Source organism: Marmota flaviventris, chromosome 10 (genome assembly GCF_047511675.1).
Source record: "Marmota flaviventris isolate mMarFla1 chromosome 10, mMarFla1.hap1, whole genome shotgun sequence".
NCBI lineage: Eukaryota > Metazoa > Chordata > Mammalia > Rodentia > Sciuridae > Marmota > Marmota flaviventris.
Genome location: NC_092507.1, coordinates 14679167 through 14699023, shown reverse-complemented (window position 1 = coordinate 14699023; position 19857 = coordinate 14679167). Strand labels below are relative to the sequence as shown.

The window sequence follows — 19857 nt, the reverse complement described above, 5'->3', positions numbered from 1 at the left end:
CGCCTAGGACTGCACCTGACACAGATGTAGATGCGCAGGAAATGTTTGTTGAATGAGGGCATCACGAAAGGATGAAACGGTCAACACTGAAGAACTCAAAAAAGTCCAACACAAAAGCTAGTATATTAATGATCTGTTGGTTCAGTAAGAAAGTGAGATTTCTTAGGTGAATTGGGGAGAATCCATGGGCTAAATAAGAGGAGTGAAATCATTGATGATTCTTAGCCGGATGGGTGGGGTTATAATACGTGACCAAAAACATGGGGCACAGGCATCCTAGTACCTCAGTATCACAGCCTCGTAACATCATTGTATAAAGCTCCTCCCTGTATGAAACCACTTCGTGCTCAATCATCCCTGCTATATATGGAGTTGAATATGAATTATTTCCTTTTAGAAGAATCTGGGTTAATAAACTTATGTACTGAGATGGATCTGGGCATTCTATCTCCTAGGTCATCCATCTTTACATACAGCATGGCGCACCATATGATGCTTTTCCCAGGAGGCAGGTGGGCTGGATGATCTACCTGGATGCCAGGTAGGTGCGTTTTAGCCCCACTGTGTTCACAGGGTTCTGCAGGATTGGCTTCCGCCTGCATCTGTAATCTCATCCCCTGCCTCTTTCCCCTCTGGCTTCTGAACCCTGGCTTCTCTGTCCTTCCTCATGGAGCTCCTCCCCGATCCAGGACCTTCTCAGGTGCTGGTCCCTCTGCCTGGAAAACACGTCAGCCCAATTGTCACCTGGATAACTCCTCCTTCAGCACCAAATTTAAATGCCATTTCTTCTTTTTTAACCCTTGCTATTTTTACACTCTTCCACTTCAGTTTGACCCCATTCGTTTTCAAAGCATCCTATGATTATAATTATTTCTTTTATATCTGTATCCCAAACTGAACAAGATTATTGAGAACAGAGTCCTTAATTTACCTATTCACTATCGTGTGGATAAGCACACGATACAGTTCCTGGTATACAATAAGTGCTCAATAAATATTCTTCACGTGGATAAAGGATTAGATGAGTGGTGAAGGAGGGCTAGGACTTGTCCTCGTAAAGTTGGAGCTTACTCCTTAGTTTCTTTTTAGCATAATCCCCTGTAGTTGTGGGGTTCCACACTGTATCAGTTATCTATTGTGATGTAATGAACCAGTACTGAACTAGATGGCTTTAAAAAATCATTTTCTCCCAATTCTATAGGACAGGAATTTGGGCTAAGCTCAGCTGGATGGCTCTGCTGGTCTCCCTTGAATCAATTCATGTGGCTGTCATCACCTGATGGTTGGACTGGGGCTGGATGAGTCAAATGCTGCTGGTGCTGGATGTTGACCAGGCCACTCCCTTCCAGGAACCTCTCATCCTGGAGGATGCTGCCAGTCTCAGGGCAGCCATGCTGCTTTGTCTAGAACTATCCTAATTTTAGAAGTGGAAGTTCCAAATCCTGGGAAACTCCTCAGGCCTGAGCAAATCAGGATAGTGGCTGCCCTAGGTGCAGGAAAGAAGGACAGTGGAAGTTACAAGGCCTTTGAGTTCTAGGCTTAGGACTTCCATAATGGAGCTTTGTTGTATCCTATTTGTCAAAGCATGTCACCAGGCCAACCCAGATTCAAGTGGGTAAATAAATAAACTCCATCTATGAAAAGGAAATGTAACAAAAACACATATTGCAAAGAGGAATACATACAGGAATGAATTTTTTTGGTGGTTTTATTTTATTTTTGCAATCTACTATAGGCATTGTGGAGAGTAAGACCACAGACTCAGAAATGAAAGTTTTTAGTTAATTGAAAAAATGTATATAAAGTAAAGTAAGAGCCCTTATTTGCCAATAAGTGACAACTGCACCTTGTTTCTCAACACATCAAAATTATAGGCTTTCTTTTACATGTAGGTACAACCTGGGACACAAGTCTGCTTTGGAAAAATGCTTTTTGGTCAGCAAATTAGGAAAGTAAAGGGCTAAGGAAAATATGTTAAATATTTTTATGTTCATGTGCCTGCTGTGACCTGCTTACCCTTGATGGAGCATCTAAAGAATGCTGAATTCTCAGTGGGTTTGGCTCACACATGAGAACTCAGAGGCATTCACTATTTCAAGACCATCAGGGATCTGGCCAGTCCCTTGGGAGGGTGAGGTGTCCTTGAGGGGATCACTAGGTCACACACATTGTTAGACTGGAGCTTTCTTTGTTATAACTTGTATTTCAGGAGCCCCACTGAGCATAAGACTTTGGAGTCTCACCTGTGGAGAGGATGGTCTGCCCGGGACTTCCCAGTCCCAGACCCTGAAAAGCTGCCCCAGGACTCCTCAGCTACATGACTTCAGGTTTTGCTGATCTGGTGATGTATTTTCTTCCCTTTCTCTCTTGCTTCCATATTATTACTAAAACAAATGCCATCTTATATAAAGAGTGTCTTTATTGTTTAGCAGATCTGACTTGCCAAATTCAGCAACTGCACACATACATACGCTTAACCATTACAGAGAGCTGGTGAAATACTCAGGCAAAGGAGAGAAGACTTCTTGGTAGTTAGGAGAACAGGGGAGGCAAATCTTGTAATCATATGTTAACAGTATAAAAAAATCATATTTCAAGGTTAGCATTGTTATCATGTTTGTTCCATAATATATTTGGGCCAACAGAACTTTGCAATTACATAATATTTACATTATGTGCCAGACACTGTTCTAGTATAGGTAATGTACATCTATGAACACATTTAAAGTTCCCATTATCAGATGAGAAACTAAGGCTCAAATACATCTAGGTAGTAAGTGGCAGATTTGAATCCATGTAATTTGGTTCTTAACCTACCTTTCCAAGTGCTACCATTTTGCTGGAGGGTTAACTTCTTTTTCCTAACTAGCAGTTTGGGATGATAACCTAAGGTCTGTCTTTATGGAAGTTGCTCATCCTCGCGAGGTTAGCCAGAAAGGCCGGTCCTGCTCAGCATCGCGGACAGAGACCCAGATACAAAGGCGCAGGTTCCTTCAGAGAGGCCCTAGAGTTTGGCCCCGGAACCGAGATCTAACGCGTGGGTTTCCGCCCGGGCAGAAATGGAAGAGACTCCTGCGCAGGCGTGGTGGTCGAATAAGTGCCGGACCCGGGTCTGCGCCAGCCGAGACTAACTCGGGGGCGCTGTGATCAGAGGCCTTTCCCCACCCCGGATGTGACCGTGGAGATGACCGGGGAGGTGGCCGCCGCGGGGACCCACGGCGCACGGGGGGTCCACGGCGCACGGAGGACTTGGGTGGTGAGAAGGGTGCATCGAGAGCCAGCCTGGAAGAGGCGAACCGCGAAGGGGCCTCAGCAGCCGCGCGCGCCTTCAGATGGGCCAGCCGAGCCCGGCGCTCTGGGAGCCCTGGAGCCCGCTGAGATTTACTTCTCCGAGCCTGAGTTTCTCATCTGTGAAATGAGCTGCACACAAGTCCTGCTCGGCCTTTGTTCATTCATTGAATATTAACTGCACCCTTAACAGGCTCTGTGCTAAGTGCTTCTTATTCACAAGATTATTTGTGGGGAAATCAAATGAGATGATGAAAGAAAAAGCCCTTGGCATGCTTTTAAGCATGTTATAAATGCAAGTTTTTATGAAAGTCTAAGCCTTATGTAATTGTGGTTGGTTTTTATCAAGAAGGAGGTCAAGCTTTGCAGTTTCCTGGCCTCAGGACATCCCATCTCGCTCTCCCTGGCCAGATTTCTTGCAAAAGGATCCAATTAGTCACTGGGAGAGTTGAGAATAGAATTGGCTCAGTGCAAATAGAGGACTATGAGAATACCCTTACTATGCAGTATATCGTTAGGACCCCCTTCAAAAGAACTGAAGTAAGCTGGTAATTTGTAGCTGCTCTAGGTGTAGTTCTCTGGCAGGTTGGAAAGTATTTCCATTTACTAATTAATTTGGGATATTGGAAATTGTTGCTGTTGAAAATGGAACATTTGGCACCTGCTTCCCTTCTTCCCCCTTTGATTGATAAAAAACCTAGTAATAGGAAAGAGGGGAAAATCACCTTGGCAGCCTCATTCACAAGGATCATTGTTCTATTTGTTAATATATATGATATCTATTTCCTAATAGTTTAAAATACGTTTATGCAATAACTAATATGGACAGGGCACTATGCCAAGCTTTTGAATCATGAGAAAATGACTATGTAAGTACCCTTTCCTCAAAGATCTCAGAGTATAAGGGGAGAGTATAAGAGGGGACCTGATAGCAGTAAAGTTAAATTAGCGCAAAGGTTTCTACAGATAACCTCCTTTATTTTATTAAAACCATGGATGGTTTTATTTTACTCATGATTGGCATCATGTCTTTCCGTGAACACCAAATTTAGATCCCAAGTTACATGCTTTCCCAGATCCTTAGTTATCATAAGAAAGAACTCAAATGCTTTACCTGTGCTTGCTTCAATGTCCGTCATCATAGAAAAGCCACCTGACTCTGGGAACATTCTCAAAGGACCTGCATGAGGCATGCAGAAGGAGAATTTCTAAGGCTTAATTTTGCTTCCCTTGATGGTGTCATGGCTTTGGAATTTGCTGCCCTGCCCCTATGAACATGCATTCTCAACTCTTAAACTCTCTTATCCTTATTTTAAGGTCCAACTGGGCCTCCAGAGCTTCCTGACCACCTGTGTTATACTGATTGTGTCTTTCTTTAACATCCACAGTCAGCAGCTCTTATCTTGGTCTTCAATCATGGGCCATTCGGCATGGTTGGTTAATTTTCATTACCAGGTTGTGAGTTGTTGAGTGAGGGTTGAAGGATCGGTGCAGTAGTTGTAAAAACTCAGATCTGAGAGGTAAACAGATTTGGTCCCACAGCTTATTGACTGTGAAGTTGAAACTTCGGAGGTCTGTTTCTTAAGCTATCAAATATAAAACCTGTCTTTTTGTAGGTTGTTACTCACAGGCATGTAGTGAGAATTCAATAAGCTAAAGAAGTTGGGAAGCACCTTTTTCTTTGTCCCTCTGCCTCTTTTATGTTTTCCCTTCCCAGTCTTATCCAGCATGTGTGCCTTTAAGTTCTATTTAATACTAGTTGAAGGAATGAAGACTTGTCATATTCTGTTAAATCACTAATATAGATTTAAAGTTTTCCTCTTTACCAAGAATCATAAAATTTTAAAATTCACATCTTCTGATTCTCAGCCCAATGCTCTGCCCACTTTTGGGTGTCATTCACAAATATTTATTTAATACCTGGTAAGGTCAAAGTGCTGTTTTTTTTCTTTTTTCTTTTTTTGAAGAAATGAACTAGGCAGGTTTCCTCTTCTCCAGAAGTTCAAGTCTATCTGGGAAGCTAGGGATTTCTTTTATCTGTGTTGCCTCTATCCCAACAAGTAAACCTCTTAGAATTGGAGTTCTTGGGAGCAGGTTCCAGGTTGTCCATTTGCTTTATATTGTCCTTGATTAAATCAACCAATTCATGACTTTAAATACCCTCTATAAAGAGACTCCCAAGTTTTTATCTGGAGGCTAGACTTTTCCTCTCAACTTCAAACCCATATGACTTTCTGGAATAAATGCACTTACTTTGCAACCTCTTAAAATTTAACCTATTTGAAGCAAGCCTCCTTTTCTAAACTCGCTCTGCCTATCATGGAGTGGCTGGAACCAGGTCCCAGAAATCATCCTTGTAGACAACCCTCTCTAATTTCCCCATCCACGTCCAGTGAATCACTAAGTTAAACAGCTCCTGCCTTCACAATATAACTGAAACCACCTAATTCTCCATCTCCACTGTTAACATCAAAGTTGAAGCCACCATATTCTGTCATCTGTATCACTGTAACAGCTATCTCCCAAACCACTCTGCTCATCCATTTTCCATATGGAAATGAGCACTCTTTTAAAGTACAAAGCTGAACAGGTCACTTCCCTTCTGAAAATCCTCCTGTGCCCTTGCTGGTAGAATTAAGGTTTAGGGCCTTCTCCCAGTCCTCTGACAGTGTATGCCAATTGCCTCTGCTGACCTCTAACCCACCATTCCGTACCTAATTGCCTCTTCCTGTCACACTGCCTTTTTCTTTGTGTCTGTATAGTCACTTTTTCAGGGAGGTCTTCCCTGCCCCTCATCCTTTAATTAGGGTCCCTTCTGCCTTTTTATGAAACCCTGACCTTTAAATTTTTTGCACCACTTACCTTATTTATAACTATACAGTACTCTGCATAAATATCTGGTCATTGTTTCATCCATTAGTGGGTAAACACCTTGAGGCCTCTCCCATGAAAACATGGTTACAGGATGAATGCAGTAAGAATGCTTTATGGCAGCTCTCAAGGAAAAGCTGAATGCAGTGAGAGCTATAAAAATTCAGTGAAGGGTGAAGTCCCTGGGGCAGGGGTCGGTGAGATTTGAGTTACATCTTAGAGAAAAAGTGTGTGAGTTTGATAGAAGAGTTTCATTTGAGATAGCAATTCAAAATAAAGGTGGGGATGTAAATTGATGTCATTTTGTGGATGAAATGGGTGCAAAGCTAAGGAATTTTGACTTTAGAATTTTGACTCTGAATTTTGATAGTAGAAAACCATTGATAGTTTTTGAGGATGAGTGGTGACATTTGCAAATCAGTGGCATGAGAAATATCTATTAGACTCAGTTGCCAGCAAGAAAGAAACCCATTCTAAGTAGGCCTAACTGGGAAGTCCAGGGATAGATCCAACTTCAGGCATGACTTGATCTAACATCTCATATGATGTGACTAGCTTCTTCCTCTATCTTTCTGTTTTGCAGAAGACTTTGGATAGACTTTGGGTAGACTTTCCCCTTGATGTCAGAATAGTTGTAGCAGCTCCTGGATCACATATTTCATAATAGATCTAGGGAAAAAGAAGTCATCAGCTTTCCCAGCAACTGCAGTAATAGTCTTGGAATTGAGTCTGGGTGGCTGGAACAGCCTGGCTTGGCTAAAGTGCACATCTCAGGAACAGTATTGGTTACCAGAAGAAATGCAGCGTGCCCAGTGGCTTTAGGTCTACTTAAATTCACAATCCCTTCTTCCCTAGCTCAGGGTTGGTTCAGCTCCAACCAAACAACATTGAATAAGAGCAGGGGAGGAGTGAATTTCCAAACTAAGACAGGATTGTTACTGGAATCAGAGGCTGAGCCCCGAAGCAACAAGTGTCCATGACAGAAAGGAAGATGACCTGGCAATGCATAGAGTCATCTGAACTCAGCGCACTACTGCAGGGCCTTGTCTGCATCCTTCAGTGACCTGGGAGGATTGGACTATGCCTCTGGGTTCTTTGCAACCATCAAATCCCCTCTTACAGTGCTCTGCTTGCCAGAGGGCCCCATGGATCTGCTGAATCATTGTGTGGAGATAAATCAGAAGGAGAAGATGGAATTAAGATGATCAGAGGTGTCTAGGAGGCTAGGCTCCCATCCTGTTGTCTCTAAATCAGTCCTGTTTGCCATTGAGGAAAAAGGCCCTTATGGCTTTGTCTTCCTATCTGCTGTCGCAGTGTGCCTGTCAGGGCAAAGGTGCTGACTTCTCAGGCTTGCTAATCTGCCCCTTTTTGTATTTATGTGATAAAAATGGGTTTAAAAAAGACCAGATTCTTTTTTTACCTTTCTGGGTTTTATTTATTGCACAAATGCTCTCACAAGAACAATAAAGGAAGAGAAAAAGGGGGAGGGGAAATCATAGGATACTGTAGCTGTCTTATTAAAGTGACAGACGGCCCCTGGCAGATGTATAAATATTGTCTTCAATTTATCTTGTATCCTCTAAATGTGATCTTGTCAAATAAAAAGAAAACTTCATTCTGTAACAGTACCAAGAGGTACATTAATACAAAAGTGCTACAATATAGCTTTGTTGAATTTTTAAATAAGTGCTGGCTGGACAAGAAAACCATGGAGTCTCCACTCTTACATTACAGGGAAGCAGGGTGTGGATATGGGAATAAAAGAAAGGAATGTATATAATGTTTTATTTCCCTTTTGCCTATAGTCATTTCTTCTATGGCGTGGTCTTATATCTGAAGGAAATGCAGGCTCTAGACCATTTTCTATCTTCTAGTGTCATTTCTTGAGGGCTGGCTGGGTCATTGAGCTTCTGAAAATCCCTGAGCACCCACAAGGCATTAACACATAGTGTTTGCTTTTTATAATGCCAGAGATGGAACCCAGGGCCTTATGCCTGATAGGAGCACCATTCTACTGTACCACACTCCCAGCCCCTAAATGCGTGTTTTTGAGTGAAGGTGATGAATTGTTTTGTTTTGGCCTTGGCTGAGAGGGGAGATTGGCCGGTGAGGCACGTCATGGGGTAAGATTGTCATCTGATGAACTGACCTACTTTGATAGTTTCTTTTTCTCTCTCTCCCTTCTCCCCCTACTTCTTTCTTTTATACCTCCAGCACTTTTAAGTGTTATAGACAAATCATGACCTGTCTATTAATTTCATGTGATTGAGACAAACATCAAATGCTACCATCTTAAGGTCATAATTGAAAGAAAGCAGCTTTTTCGAGTCTGTGGGAAGGCTAGTATTTGCAGAGCTCTGGACATCAGTAACATCTGACAGATCTGTAGGTGGTAAATTGAATGAATGGGATCTATCATGTGCTGGAGAGTGGCTTCTGTAAATAGGAAATTAATGTGGCCTACAGTGAGTCAGATCTGAAATAATGGTGTTGAACACTATTGACTCCCACTCAGGTATTTTAAGGACTAAGTCAGCCATGCTTAACCCCTTTCAAAATGCAAGGTACTAGAATATAACAGGTGGTGACCCTGAAGCATTATCTGTCCCCTTTGGGTTCATTTGCATAATACACACACAAGCCAGTACAATCAACATTTATCAGCTCATGTCCTTGAAAATTAAGGGAGCCATTTCATGAATGCTTATGTGGGATTGCCTTTTCCCTTTTTCTCCAATACAGAGCCTTGGGTCCTGTCATTCTCCCTCCTGTCACTCCTACCTTCCTAGCAAAGCAGAGGGAAGCACTTTGCTCCCTGTCCATGACAGCCAGGTGCTTCCCCAAGCCAAACAAGTTCTTCCTTCCTCTCTGAGTTTAGTTTCTCAGAAAATTGGAAAATCATTACTAGCATATGAGGTTTTTAAGGCATTTTTTTAATGATTAAAAAAAATCTCAAGTATTTAACCCTATAATGATGCTGTAATTGATTGCACAATACAAGTGCCTGAAACGGGGGATCATCAGTCCGAACCTTCTTTTTCATTTGGGTCAGGGAACTGCTGTGCTTCTGGGGGGCTCTTATGGTGAGGATAATAATACCCCCTCCTCAGCAGAGTGAGCTGCCCCACTCTCAGCTCTCCTTCACAGTTGTGTTTGTCGTGCTCTTGGGACGTGGGGCTCTGAGGCAGCCTTTTCTGCTCCTCAACACTACTATGCAGCTGTGCTTTGCAAGGGGGCCCCTGTTCTGGATTGGAGGTGGGTAATCTTCCCCACAGCGCTCTCTTGTCAGCCTTGAGCATTTAAAGTGCAAACGTGGTTGGCAGCAGTTGATGTGCCCTTGTTCACCCGCCTGTGCTCATCCATTAGCTGTCTTCGATTGCAGGCAGTTCACCAGGCAAGTACAAGTTCTGGTCCTGTAAGTGCTGGGAGCTGGGTGTTCCTTGTCTTCACTCCCCCAAAGCAGGAGGGGTTCCTTTTTCTCTCCTGTGTAGCTCTTGAGTCCAGTTTAAAAAAATAATATCCCCTTGATGCCTCTGCCAGGAGTGTACTAAACTTACCGAGGAACAGCCATTTATCACATACCTGTCATGAGGAAGGAAGGCTCTGCCTCTCTATTTTCAATTCTCATATCAACTCTGGGAAGTAGGCATGGAGTCAGAAAGATCTGGATTTGAATGTTAATGCTGCCATTCCCCACTCTGTGACCTGAGATACCTTAAGTGACCTGAGTTTTATTTCCCAACTGTATAATGAGGATAATAATACCCCCTCCACAGGGTTGTGAGATGTAAGCAGACCTTTTACATGGCTCCTTGGCATATAATAAATGCCTAATAAAGGTAACTACTACCACAGTGACTTTGAACTTGGCCAGACTGCTTGATTTATCCAAGGTTACACAACTAGTAAGTGGTGGAATGGGGCTGACAATTCAAATCTTTTGAAATCTATTTCCTTTTCATTCTCTCCTCCTTTAGCAGTAAAGACTCTGTTAGTGCCAGAGCCCCACGAGACAGAAATTGGAGCCCTTGGGTACTGCGGCGAGGAGCTGTGCAATTAAACTCTGAGGCTAATAATAATAAAAAAAATCATGTCTCTTGAGTACTACTATACAGTTGGTATGTGCAAGGCACTTGGCATGAGTTCTCGAATCTTCTGAATGGTGCTTCATCCAAATTTAGACATTGGTGTTCTGAGCCAATATCATTGACCACATGAAGAAAATGCCCAGGAAAATGGATGCAAGTAAAGCCACGTTGCCGTGTTTCAGCTGGTGGTATGCTGACCCGAGTGGCGTGAGCAGTTAATGAGGGACATTGGCCAGGTGTCGGGCCCTGGGCATTAAAACCAACAGATGCTTCCTCTTGCCTTACTGGAATAGCTGGAGAAACTGGGAAAGGAACAACATCCTTACTTGCTGCACTGAGCGCCCTGTCTGTCTGCCACCTGACTCCACAGATCTTTATTTCCTGCTGAGGGAAATGCCACCATGCAACAGCTGGCCTGGAATTGTTAGCCCATTTCATAGGTGGGCTCGGAGAGAGATGTAACTCACCCAAGGTCACAGTCAAATAAGTGGAAAAGATAGAGTTAGAATTGAGATCTTTTTGAAGGAAACATGAGAAATGTGTCAAACCTCAAAAGGTCTGATGATGGGGGGGCTATCTAGGAGCACAGGTGTGTTGGCTTGAGTGCTCTGTTACAAGTCCATTGGCCATTGACCTCACTGAGTGACTGAGAAGCTCGGAGCCTGAAAAAATGACATCCTGCTGGGTGCAATGACACATGCCTGTAATCCCAGCAGCTCAGGAGGCTGAGACAGGAGGATTGTGAGTTCAAAGCCAGCCTCAGCAACGACAAGGCCCTAAGCGACTCAGTGAGACCCTGTCTCTAAATAAAATACAGAATAGGGTTGGGATGGGGCTCAATGGCTGACTGACCCTGAGTTAAATCCCTGGTACACCCCGCACAAAAAAACCAGACATCCTCGGGGAGGGGATGGTAACCTAAGTGCCTAGAAGGGGCAGGAGGGACTCCTAACAGGTGGCTGTCAAGTGCTCCCTGCAGCTCTGGCAGCTGGGCTCTGGCAGTGGGTGCAGTTGCCTCCCTGCTTGAAGTGCTACTGGCTGGCTTGCCATGGAGAGTGCGGGTCTAAGAGGATGGACCTGAGGCTGTCCCAAGCATGCTGAAGTCATTGCTGGAGAACATTGCCCCCAGGGAGACACAGAATGTCTCAGACACTGGAGTTCTAGAAAAAGAGCCCAAATTCAAATCCTAATTACTCCATGAGGTTCCTTAGCATGGCAAACAAAGGGCGATACTTCCCTCTGCACACCCTGGTTTTGTAATGTGACAAGTGGGAAGGTGCCAGCCATCACTTTCAGGATTGACTGAAGACCTGAGCAGTGAGTGAAGACCTGAGTCCCTGGCAACATTGCTGGTTTTTTCTTCCCCTCCCCGTCTTCAGTCAGGTACATACATGCTGCCTTATATCTTCCATCTCCTTGCAGCCCCCTCCCCCCAAAATGATATTTCCTTGAAGATATGAGTGGAGGCCAGTAAGTATCTGGGCAAGATGGGGAAAGAGAACTGAAGCCCACATTCTTCCCTCGGGAGTGCTGGTAGCTGACCGCGTTCAGCCGAGTCTCCTTCGCTAACCCTCTTGACTCAGTGGGACGTGACCACAGGGCTAAGCAGCTCCAGGCTCCAGCCTCAGCCCAGGCTCCCATCATGACTCCATCTCAGCTCATTTTCTCCTTCCCCTCCCTCTGCCACAGGCGTGGGCTGGCGCACACAGGTAAACTCTGGCAAATCTGTCTCAGGATCCGTGTTGCAGAGAGTCCGGCCTTGGTGCCATCTCCACACATATCCTGGTGTCCCTGAGTTTGGTGCACAAGCCTGCCTCCTGCTACTAGGAGCTGGGAGAGAATGGTCCAGAAGCCACGTGGCCTAGATTAGAGTCCCACACTCCATTGCTTGTAGCTCCGTGGACTTGCAGATTAACCTGTGGAGCTCAGCTACCTTATCTGTAACATGAGCACAATAATATTATCATAAACTGTGGCCTATGGAGATAACTCAGGTCGTGCCCTTAGGCTAGAGCCTGGTACACAGTGACAGGCAGCAGCATCGGGCATCAGTAGGAGCCCGGACTGCTGAACACCCGCTTCTCCATTCCCAGTTTTTTGGGTTTCCTTGGAATCCCACAGTCCTGGCTCACCTACTTTTCTCAACATCCTTCCTCAGCTTGGCTGACTCCTTCCCCTCTCCTTCCTGTAACTGTAAACACACTTCCCCTTCTGTCCCTCTCCTCTCCCACCGCCTTTTCTTCCTCCACGCTCTCCCCCTTCAGTGAGCTGCCCTTGGTGGATGCGTGTACTTGTTAAGTGACGCAGTGCAGTCTGTGAGGGGGACCAGCAGACTTGTCATTTGCATGAATACCCTCAGCGATTCCCATTTGGGCTGCTCCAAAAGTCAGCCTGTCAGAGCTTTTGAATCATGTTAGTCATTTTGTTTGTAACTTATGCCCTTGAGGAAGGGCACCCGCCTGTCTGGTAATTGTGCTATTGTCAAGGCTGATGATGCAGGGGGTGGGGGAGATGGGAATCTACTGTATGAGGTTCTAAGACAAGAGGCCGCGTCAAGTTCCAGAATAATGAGGACACATGATTGTTCTCTTCAGTTTTTTAGACTGTTTCGATAAGGTCCCTAAATCTCAGTTGTTTATACAAGCATCATAAGATTTCTAGGAAACCTTAAAATCCATGGACATTATGTGCGACTGTGTTAGTCAGCTTACATTACTGTAACAAAATACTGAGGTGATCAGCAAGGGAAAAGGCTCACTTTAGCTCCCTGTGTCAGAGGTTTCAGTTCATGGTCACTTGGTCCTGTTTGTCTGTACCACATTGGAACACTTGGGAGAAGAAGCCTGAACACCTCAAGCAGGCCAGGAAGGAAAGGAGAGGCGGGACCAGTCCCAATAGCTCCATCTAGGGCACACCCCAGTGTCCTCACTTCCTCCCACTAGGCCCCACCTCCTAAAGGTGCCACCTCCCAACAGCACCACAGGAGGAGAACCAACCCTTTACTACATGTGCCTTTGGGGGACAATCAAGATCCAAGAAGTTCCAGCAGGTACAAAATTACAGTTAAATAGGAGTAAATTCTATCGTTCCAAAGCTCAGCAGGGTGGTGACAGTTAATCATTTACCATGTATTTCAAAATAGCTAGAAGAGGATTTTGTTCCAAAGAAATAAGTGTTTTCAGTGGTGGATATGCTTATTACCCTAATTTGGTCATCATACATTGTAGACATGTATCCAAATATCACACTGTACCGCATAAATAAGTACAATTATTATGTATTTTTTTTTTTTTATTAAAAAAGCATTCTAGCTACGTGGGAGGCTTAGGCAGAATTGCAAGTTCAAGGCCAACCTGGGCAATTTATCAAGGTCCTGACTCAAAACAAAATTGTTAAAATGAACGAGGGACATAGCTCAGTGGTAGAGCAATCCTGGGTTCAATCCCTAGTACCGGAAAAGGAGGAAGGAAGAACGGAAGGGAGGGAGGGAGAGAGGGAGGGAAAAGAAAGGGAAGGAAGAAAAGGAGGGGGAAGGAGGGAGGGAGGAAGAAATTCTACTAATGTCTGTTTTGGATTCAGTTGTTTGGCATCCAAATCAAGGAAAATAGTTTCTGGCTCCACAGTTCTAAAAATGTGCTTTAGGAGAAGAAGAGGGAATGGGACTGTGAGAGGAAAAGATTAAACAGAAAACCGTGAAGAGAGAAGGAAGAGGAGGGAGCAAACATTAGTTATTGCCAAGTGCTCAGGACCTGACACATGTTTCTCTTTAATGGTCACCAAGGCTCTGTAAGGATAGAGTGCTGTCCCCATTTTGCAGATGGAACGGTAGACCCTTCCTAAGACTGTTCAGGTTGCTGCCGCCCAAGGCCCTTGGTGCGAATCCCACCCTGTTGGAAGAGCTAGCCTGTCGAGGAGTAACTTTTCGTAGCTCTATAATCAACTTCAATTTCTGTTCTTACCCTCGTGGTGTGTATGGTCAATGCTACGCGGTTGTGAGTAAGATATACCAAAGTAATGATCTTGATCTGTTCATGTCAAAGCAGTGAAAGTTTTATGATAAACCCCATCCTTTTAATTCAGAAAACTTTTGCAGCGCTTCAGTTCTAGCTATTCCTTTCCATACCATCTATGGTTCAATCCTTTGTGGCTACATGAAGTGAACCTACTTACAATCAACCTTGTGAGCTTAGAAAACTCTGGAGGCGGGGCGAGGTATAAGATTTGGGTGCTAAGATAAGGCCTGCGTTGCCAGCCAGGGCGATCCTTTCATCTCTGGGCATGGACAGTTCTTGCTTTCATAAGAGCCTACACTGCACGACTTCTTATTTGATGCCTTCTTATAATGGCTACAAAGATAGGAAAAGGAGAAATTGTTTTGAAGAAGAGAATTTAGGAAAGAAATGAAGATGTTTCCTTTGCTCTATGCTTGATTAAAAAAAAATCTGAACAGCTGAATTGTGGTCTTTTGGGCTTTAAAGAATAAAATTCCCAAGGCTTTGTGTTGGACTTTTGTGGGTCTCTGACTGGCTGTAATCCCAGTCATCTCAGCTGTGTGGTTGCAACTGTTCATATTGGCAGTTGAAAGTAACATGTCGCTGATAAACAACCACCACCACCTCAATAAACATATCAAAAATGAGGCACTTTTAAAGTGGAGTGTGGGGTAGGACCTATGTTGGTCTCATCGTGGTTTGCAAGGGATGATGCTGGGTTTCCATGAACCTCAGATTTGAGGAACTTTTCCAAGATTCTTCTTGGTTCCCTGGAGTCCCAGGGTTTCATAAGGTCAAAGAAAGTCATTCTAGAGTACATCTGAGGACAGATACAGCCCAAAGCATCAATTTTGCTTTCTCCCTTTATTCCTACCTGTCAAATATTCTCCAGTGTTGTTCTTAAGCAAGCAATTCTTTGTACTTTTCTGCTCAGACTTTCTAAATAAGGGGCTGAACCATTTGCTTCAGAAATAAAATGTTCATAGGATTTCTTTCCTATGGAAACCCACCTGCAGGAATAAAGTCTGGATCCTGCCTGCAGTGAAGAAACCCATGGAAATATCTTGCAAGTGGACCTGGCCATCTTGCCCCTACCCGTCCTTCCCAGTTCACACCCTTCTCGGGTTCTGATTTAGAAGCACTTAATTAGGGTGCTAATTAGAATCTAATCAGCTTGCTAATGAAGTAGCTGACAGCCTGGATCAATTTTAAAAGGAGAAAGCATCCGGGGCCTTTTATTTGTGCCTTGGACAGGAGATGACACGCTCTTTTTAATTGCTTTGAAATAGGCTTTGCTGAACAAATCAAACTCTGTCGTTCACGTTGGTCACATTGCCTGTGCCAGCAAGAGGCTGAACTGCAGCAAGAGGGACGCCTTCGTACTTTGGAAAGCAAGGTTTGTCTTTCTTTGTGCCTGATGCATATGCAGCTTACCCTTGTAAGGGGATTCTGCTGCCCAGTGATCCCCCTTCCTGAGCTCTGAGCTTCTGAGATAATAGCTATAAATCCCGACTAAGCTGAATTATTTGACCAGCACATCTCCCATAGTGTGTATATATTTATCTATCTGAAAATGTAGCAGTGACCATTGAAACCAAACAGATATTTGAAATAATATCCCCTCCCCAGCTTTTTTTTCTAACCTGAATGCTGGTCTCTAGACGTAGAACTCTAGGTTTTGATTATTATTTTTGCAGAAATTACAATAGTAGTGTATTCTGACATAGTAGACATCGCTCAGCAGGACATGAGGTTGCGCTCTAGGCTTTGGTCACCTTGCCCACCTGCAGATAGAAGAGTAGGGCCTGGTGATGGGAAGAAAACTGAGACAAGGGAAAGGGAGAACAGGCAGACAAGGTAGCTGGGACCTGAGGGCAGGGGAGGCGTGCAGGTGCCAGGAAGTGGCGCAAGTGTATAGAGGCAGCTTCAACACTTAAAAAATGCATTCTGCACACCTCTGTGTGTGCTGGGCTCTGTGCTGAGCATGGGTGGTAGGGCAGGGGAGAAAGCTTGACTCTTTGGAAGACAGACACTGAACAAAGAATTGTAAATAATCCAGTGTGCCAGGGCTACGGAGGATCAGTTCTGGGCCCTGCAGGCATGTCCCACATGGACACTGCAGATTTCCTGAGGAGTAAGTCCACACTGAGAATAAAGGTCAAAGAAGAGGTGCCTGGGCAAGGGAGGCACAGCAGGCCTGGTGCATGGGACGTGAGCAGGAGGAAGACAGCATGTATTGTTCTAGAAACTAAGAAAAGTCCTGCGTGGTGTTGGAGCAGCAAGGAGGGAAGGGTTTCATGATTGAGGCTGGAGAGGTGCCCAGTCACTCACAGCTTTCAAGCCACTTGAAGGATTTTGGATCCTAAGGGAATGGGAAGCCATTAAAAGATTTAAGCAGAGGATTTTTTATGATCAGATTTGTATTCTTGAAATATCCCAGCAGCTGTGTGGAGAGAAGGTTTTTAGGAGTCTGGGTGGGAGGTGGGGATCATCCTAGAGGGTCTCACTGCCAATGGTGGGAATGGAGAGGTGGGTGGCTCAAGAGAGCTGTAGAAGATAAAAACAAGCCAGGAGAGAGGGAACTGGTGGCCGATGGAGTGTTGGAGCCAGGAAGGAGGAGGAGTCAGGAGTAGCTTCTAAAGGTGTGACTTGAGCAACCAAGTTTATGGTGGGACCATTTCCTGTGTGTAGCAGAGGTGGAGAGAGGAGAATTGAGCTGGGATGGGCAATGAGGAGTTGAAGTTTTGGCCATATTGAACTTGAGGAATCAATTAGTGATGTCACAGAGGACTGTGGGATGGCTGGTTATAGAGCCCCACAGAGCTGCAGAGGTGGGGTTCCTGGCCAAACAGGTGGGCTGTAAACCTAGGCTCCAGGAACTCCCCTTAGACAGAGGGGAGACTGAGCAGCAGCTCAAACCCAAGCAGACCCCCGAAGCATCCAGCATTTAATGGTCTTTTAGAAGATGATGAATCAGGAGTAGACTAGGAGACCAAGAAGCTGCTGCCAGAGACAAGAGCAGACACATAGATGCTTCTTATAGTCAAAGTTTTGTGAGCTAAGAGATGGCTGTGAGTGGATAAGCACTTAGCACCGACCATGTGGCTTTCAAAAACGTGTAGCGACAACCCCTCTGAAAATAAAGCCTTCTGCAGGTGACACCTGGAAGGGTGGAGGCTGAGATGGAGCCCTCTTGCTTGGCCTTCCGCTCTGCCTCCGCCCCACTCTGGGAAGGACACAGGAACAGCCCTGCCCTAGAGGAAGCCCACTTGGCCTGCTGGGTCTGGGCTCCTCCCAGCACGATGGTCACAGGCTCTGCTCTAAGGCTGCTTCACGTGTTGCCCCACAAACCAACCAAAGCGCCTTGGTGTTGGAGGTTGGAAAGCATCTGGGAGCCACTTAAGACACCTGTGCCCCAGCCCCCACCAGTTAGTGCTTCAGGATCCTTCCATCTCCAGCTTGGACGTTTATTTCATGAACCGTTCTATGCCCACAGTTCTACACTGATCACGCCTCCCGGGGGCTGCGTGTCCCCTTAAACATGCACTGGTCACACTAACTACTGGGACCATCTGTTTACACACCCTTCCCCCTGCTGAACTTTGAGTTTCTGAGGGCAGGATCCAGACTTTTAAATCTCAGCCAGGATAGCGCCTGGCACTGTGTATGTGTCCACAATGGTGGCTAAGTTGAATTAAATCACATCGAGTTAAACTGGAAAAGACCTCCAGTGGCCTCTTGTCCTTCCTTCCTGTGCCCGGGGGTGAGGGTGCCCTCCTGCTCCTTGCTGGCAGAACTGGTTCTAGAATCTGGACTTCCGGTCCAGTTTTCTCAGATGGGTCTTCAGTGCTCAGGAGCCCAAAAGAAGCATTCTCAGCCCTGAGTAAATATGCAAATGTGCGAGAAACCTCCCTCCCTGTAAGCTGTAGGTGGCTCTCGCTGGCTTAAATGGTGCCATCTCAGCATCACCCACCAGACCCACTGCGCAAAGCTACTTTCTTTGGAGTTGCTTTTATAAGTAGAAGTGTGACTCTCTCTCCTCCTTGTCCTCACCACCTGTCACGGTGCTGGCTCCTTAACTTCTGATTCTCACCTTTGAAAGGCCATTGCTCACATTTCCTAGTAGAAGTGCTTGTTTTTCACCTCTTACAGGCTCTGGCCCAAGTGCAGTTCCAGCATAGAGGCTTCTGGGGCTTTCTCTGTGCAGAGAAGGGTTAGGAAATTCCTTGGGGGAGTAAAACTGGCCTCTTCCCTGGCAACAGAACAGCGGTTCTTTTTCTGAGGAGTGGTTGGAGAGGGTTTCTGAAGAGCCGTCCTCCCGAGTACAGGCCCACACACTCCTCTTTCGCATTCTTGATGGCAGTGCAGTGACCCTTGATATAAAAGGAACGGGCTGAAGGGCCTCGCGTCTCTCCGCTCACTTCTGCCTTCCACTTACCATCTCCCAGCATCAGCCTCGGTTTCCTCTTGGAGTTTTTCTTCTGCTATCTTGGCCCCCGGCTTTGGACCAAGAACTGTCATCTCCTACCAACTTTGTTGAGGAGGTGGAAAAGGCAATGGGAAAGGCAAGCTAGGCACTTGAGCCTGCATTCAAGCCCCACTCTCGGTCTGTCTCCTAACCTCTGCGAGCCTCAGTTTCCTCCTGTGTGAAATGGGGCTACCATGATGCTTCTTTCTTAGGGCAGTTGTGAGGACTAGTGAAAGTGTCTGTTAAGCCCCCCTGCAGAACGCTCAGCCTAGGCAGTTTCCTAATAAACATCTGTTGTTAATAAACCAATGGCTTTTAGGTGAGACCGTTACCGTTTTGCTGATTCTAAGCCTGGTAGCACATCCAGAGTGTTAGGATTGGTCCATCTCTCCACCATCTTCACAGCACCGGGTGTCTGGTGCAAATAAATGGTGTGTTGCTCTAATTATGATTTTGTCAGTATTGCTATTGTGATGCTTATTGATGGGAAGGTCTCTTTGAAAGATAGATTCTTGGGGGGAAGTATTTACTTGTAGATGAACACATCCAAAGAATGAAGCCTCGATTGCTTTATGTATTTTGTGTTTGAAAAATATGTATTAACTTGTCAAAATAAAAAGAAAAAAAATGCTTAACTAATGGTGACTCTTGGACAAATCTAGTCTTGATTCCGTAGCTACTCAGGGTATCCTTGGCAACTGTTTGGGGGAGAGCTGAGTGTCCCCAGAGCTCTGCTTTCAGAGGGAGGACACAGAAAGGTTAAACTTCAAAGCTCTTTGTGTCTGTCAGCCTGTGTCTGTAGGCAATGTGTGCTTTTTAGAGAGCCTTTTGAATTACAGGAGGGTGTGGGTGGCCAGATTTCTTTTCTTGAATAGCAATATTACACTTTTTAAACTAATGTCTGGTCTTGATTAAATGGCCTTCTGGTTAAGTGGTGGCACATAACAGTGTTTTAACCCTGGTTTAAGAGCAACCTTAGAGTTTCTCTTTCTTTATATCTTTATACTGGAAGCTGTTACTTTTCTATTTCCAGGCCTTCCCTGCAGGCGCTGTGCTTCTTGAGTTAGGCCATTGGCAATACCAACTACCATGACTGATTCTTTTTATCTTTTGTGCAGAACTGAGAATTTGCAGAATTTAAGTTTTTGTT

General features: G+C 45.1%; 1 protein-coding gene across 4 annotated transcripts in view; it reads left to right on the top strand.

Annotated features, from left to right (window-relative positions):
• The first annotated feature begins 2172 nt into the window (after nt 1-2172).
• The window catches only part of LOC114094146 (group IIC secretory phospholipase A2), a 67494-nt gene continuing 49809 nt past the window's right edge, over nt 2173-19857 (top strand). The window contains exons 1-2 of one of the 4 annotated variants that reach the window (XM_071617419.1): nt 2173-2341; nt 15529-15635. In XM_071617419.1, the coding sequence (XP_071473520.1) occupies nt 2318-2341; nt 15529-15635 (131 nt within the window). In that variant the 5' untranslated portion in view covers nt 2173-2317. Of the gene's footprint in view, nt 2342-13219; nt 13297-15528; nt 15636-19857 lie in introns of those variants that run through there. The other 3 variants (XR_011708772.1, XR_011708771.1, XR_011708770.1) reach the window with 3 other exon arrangements.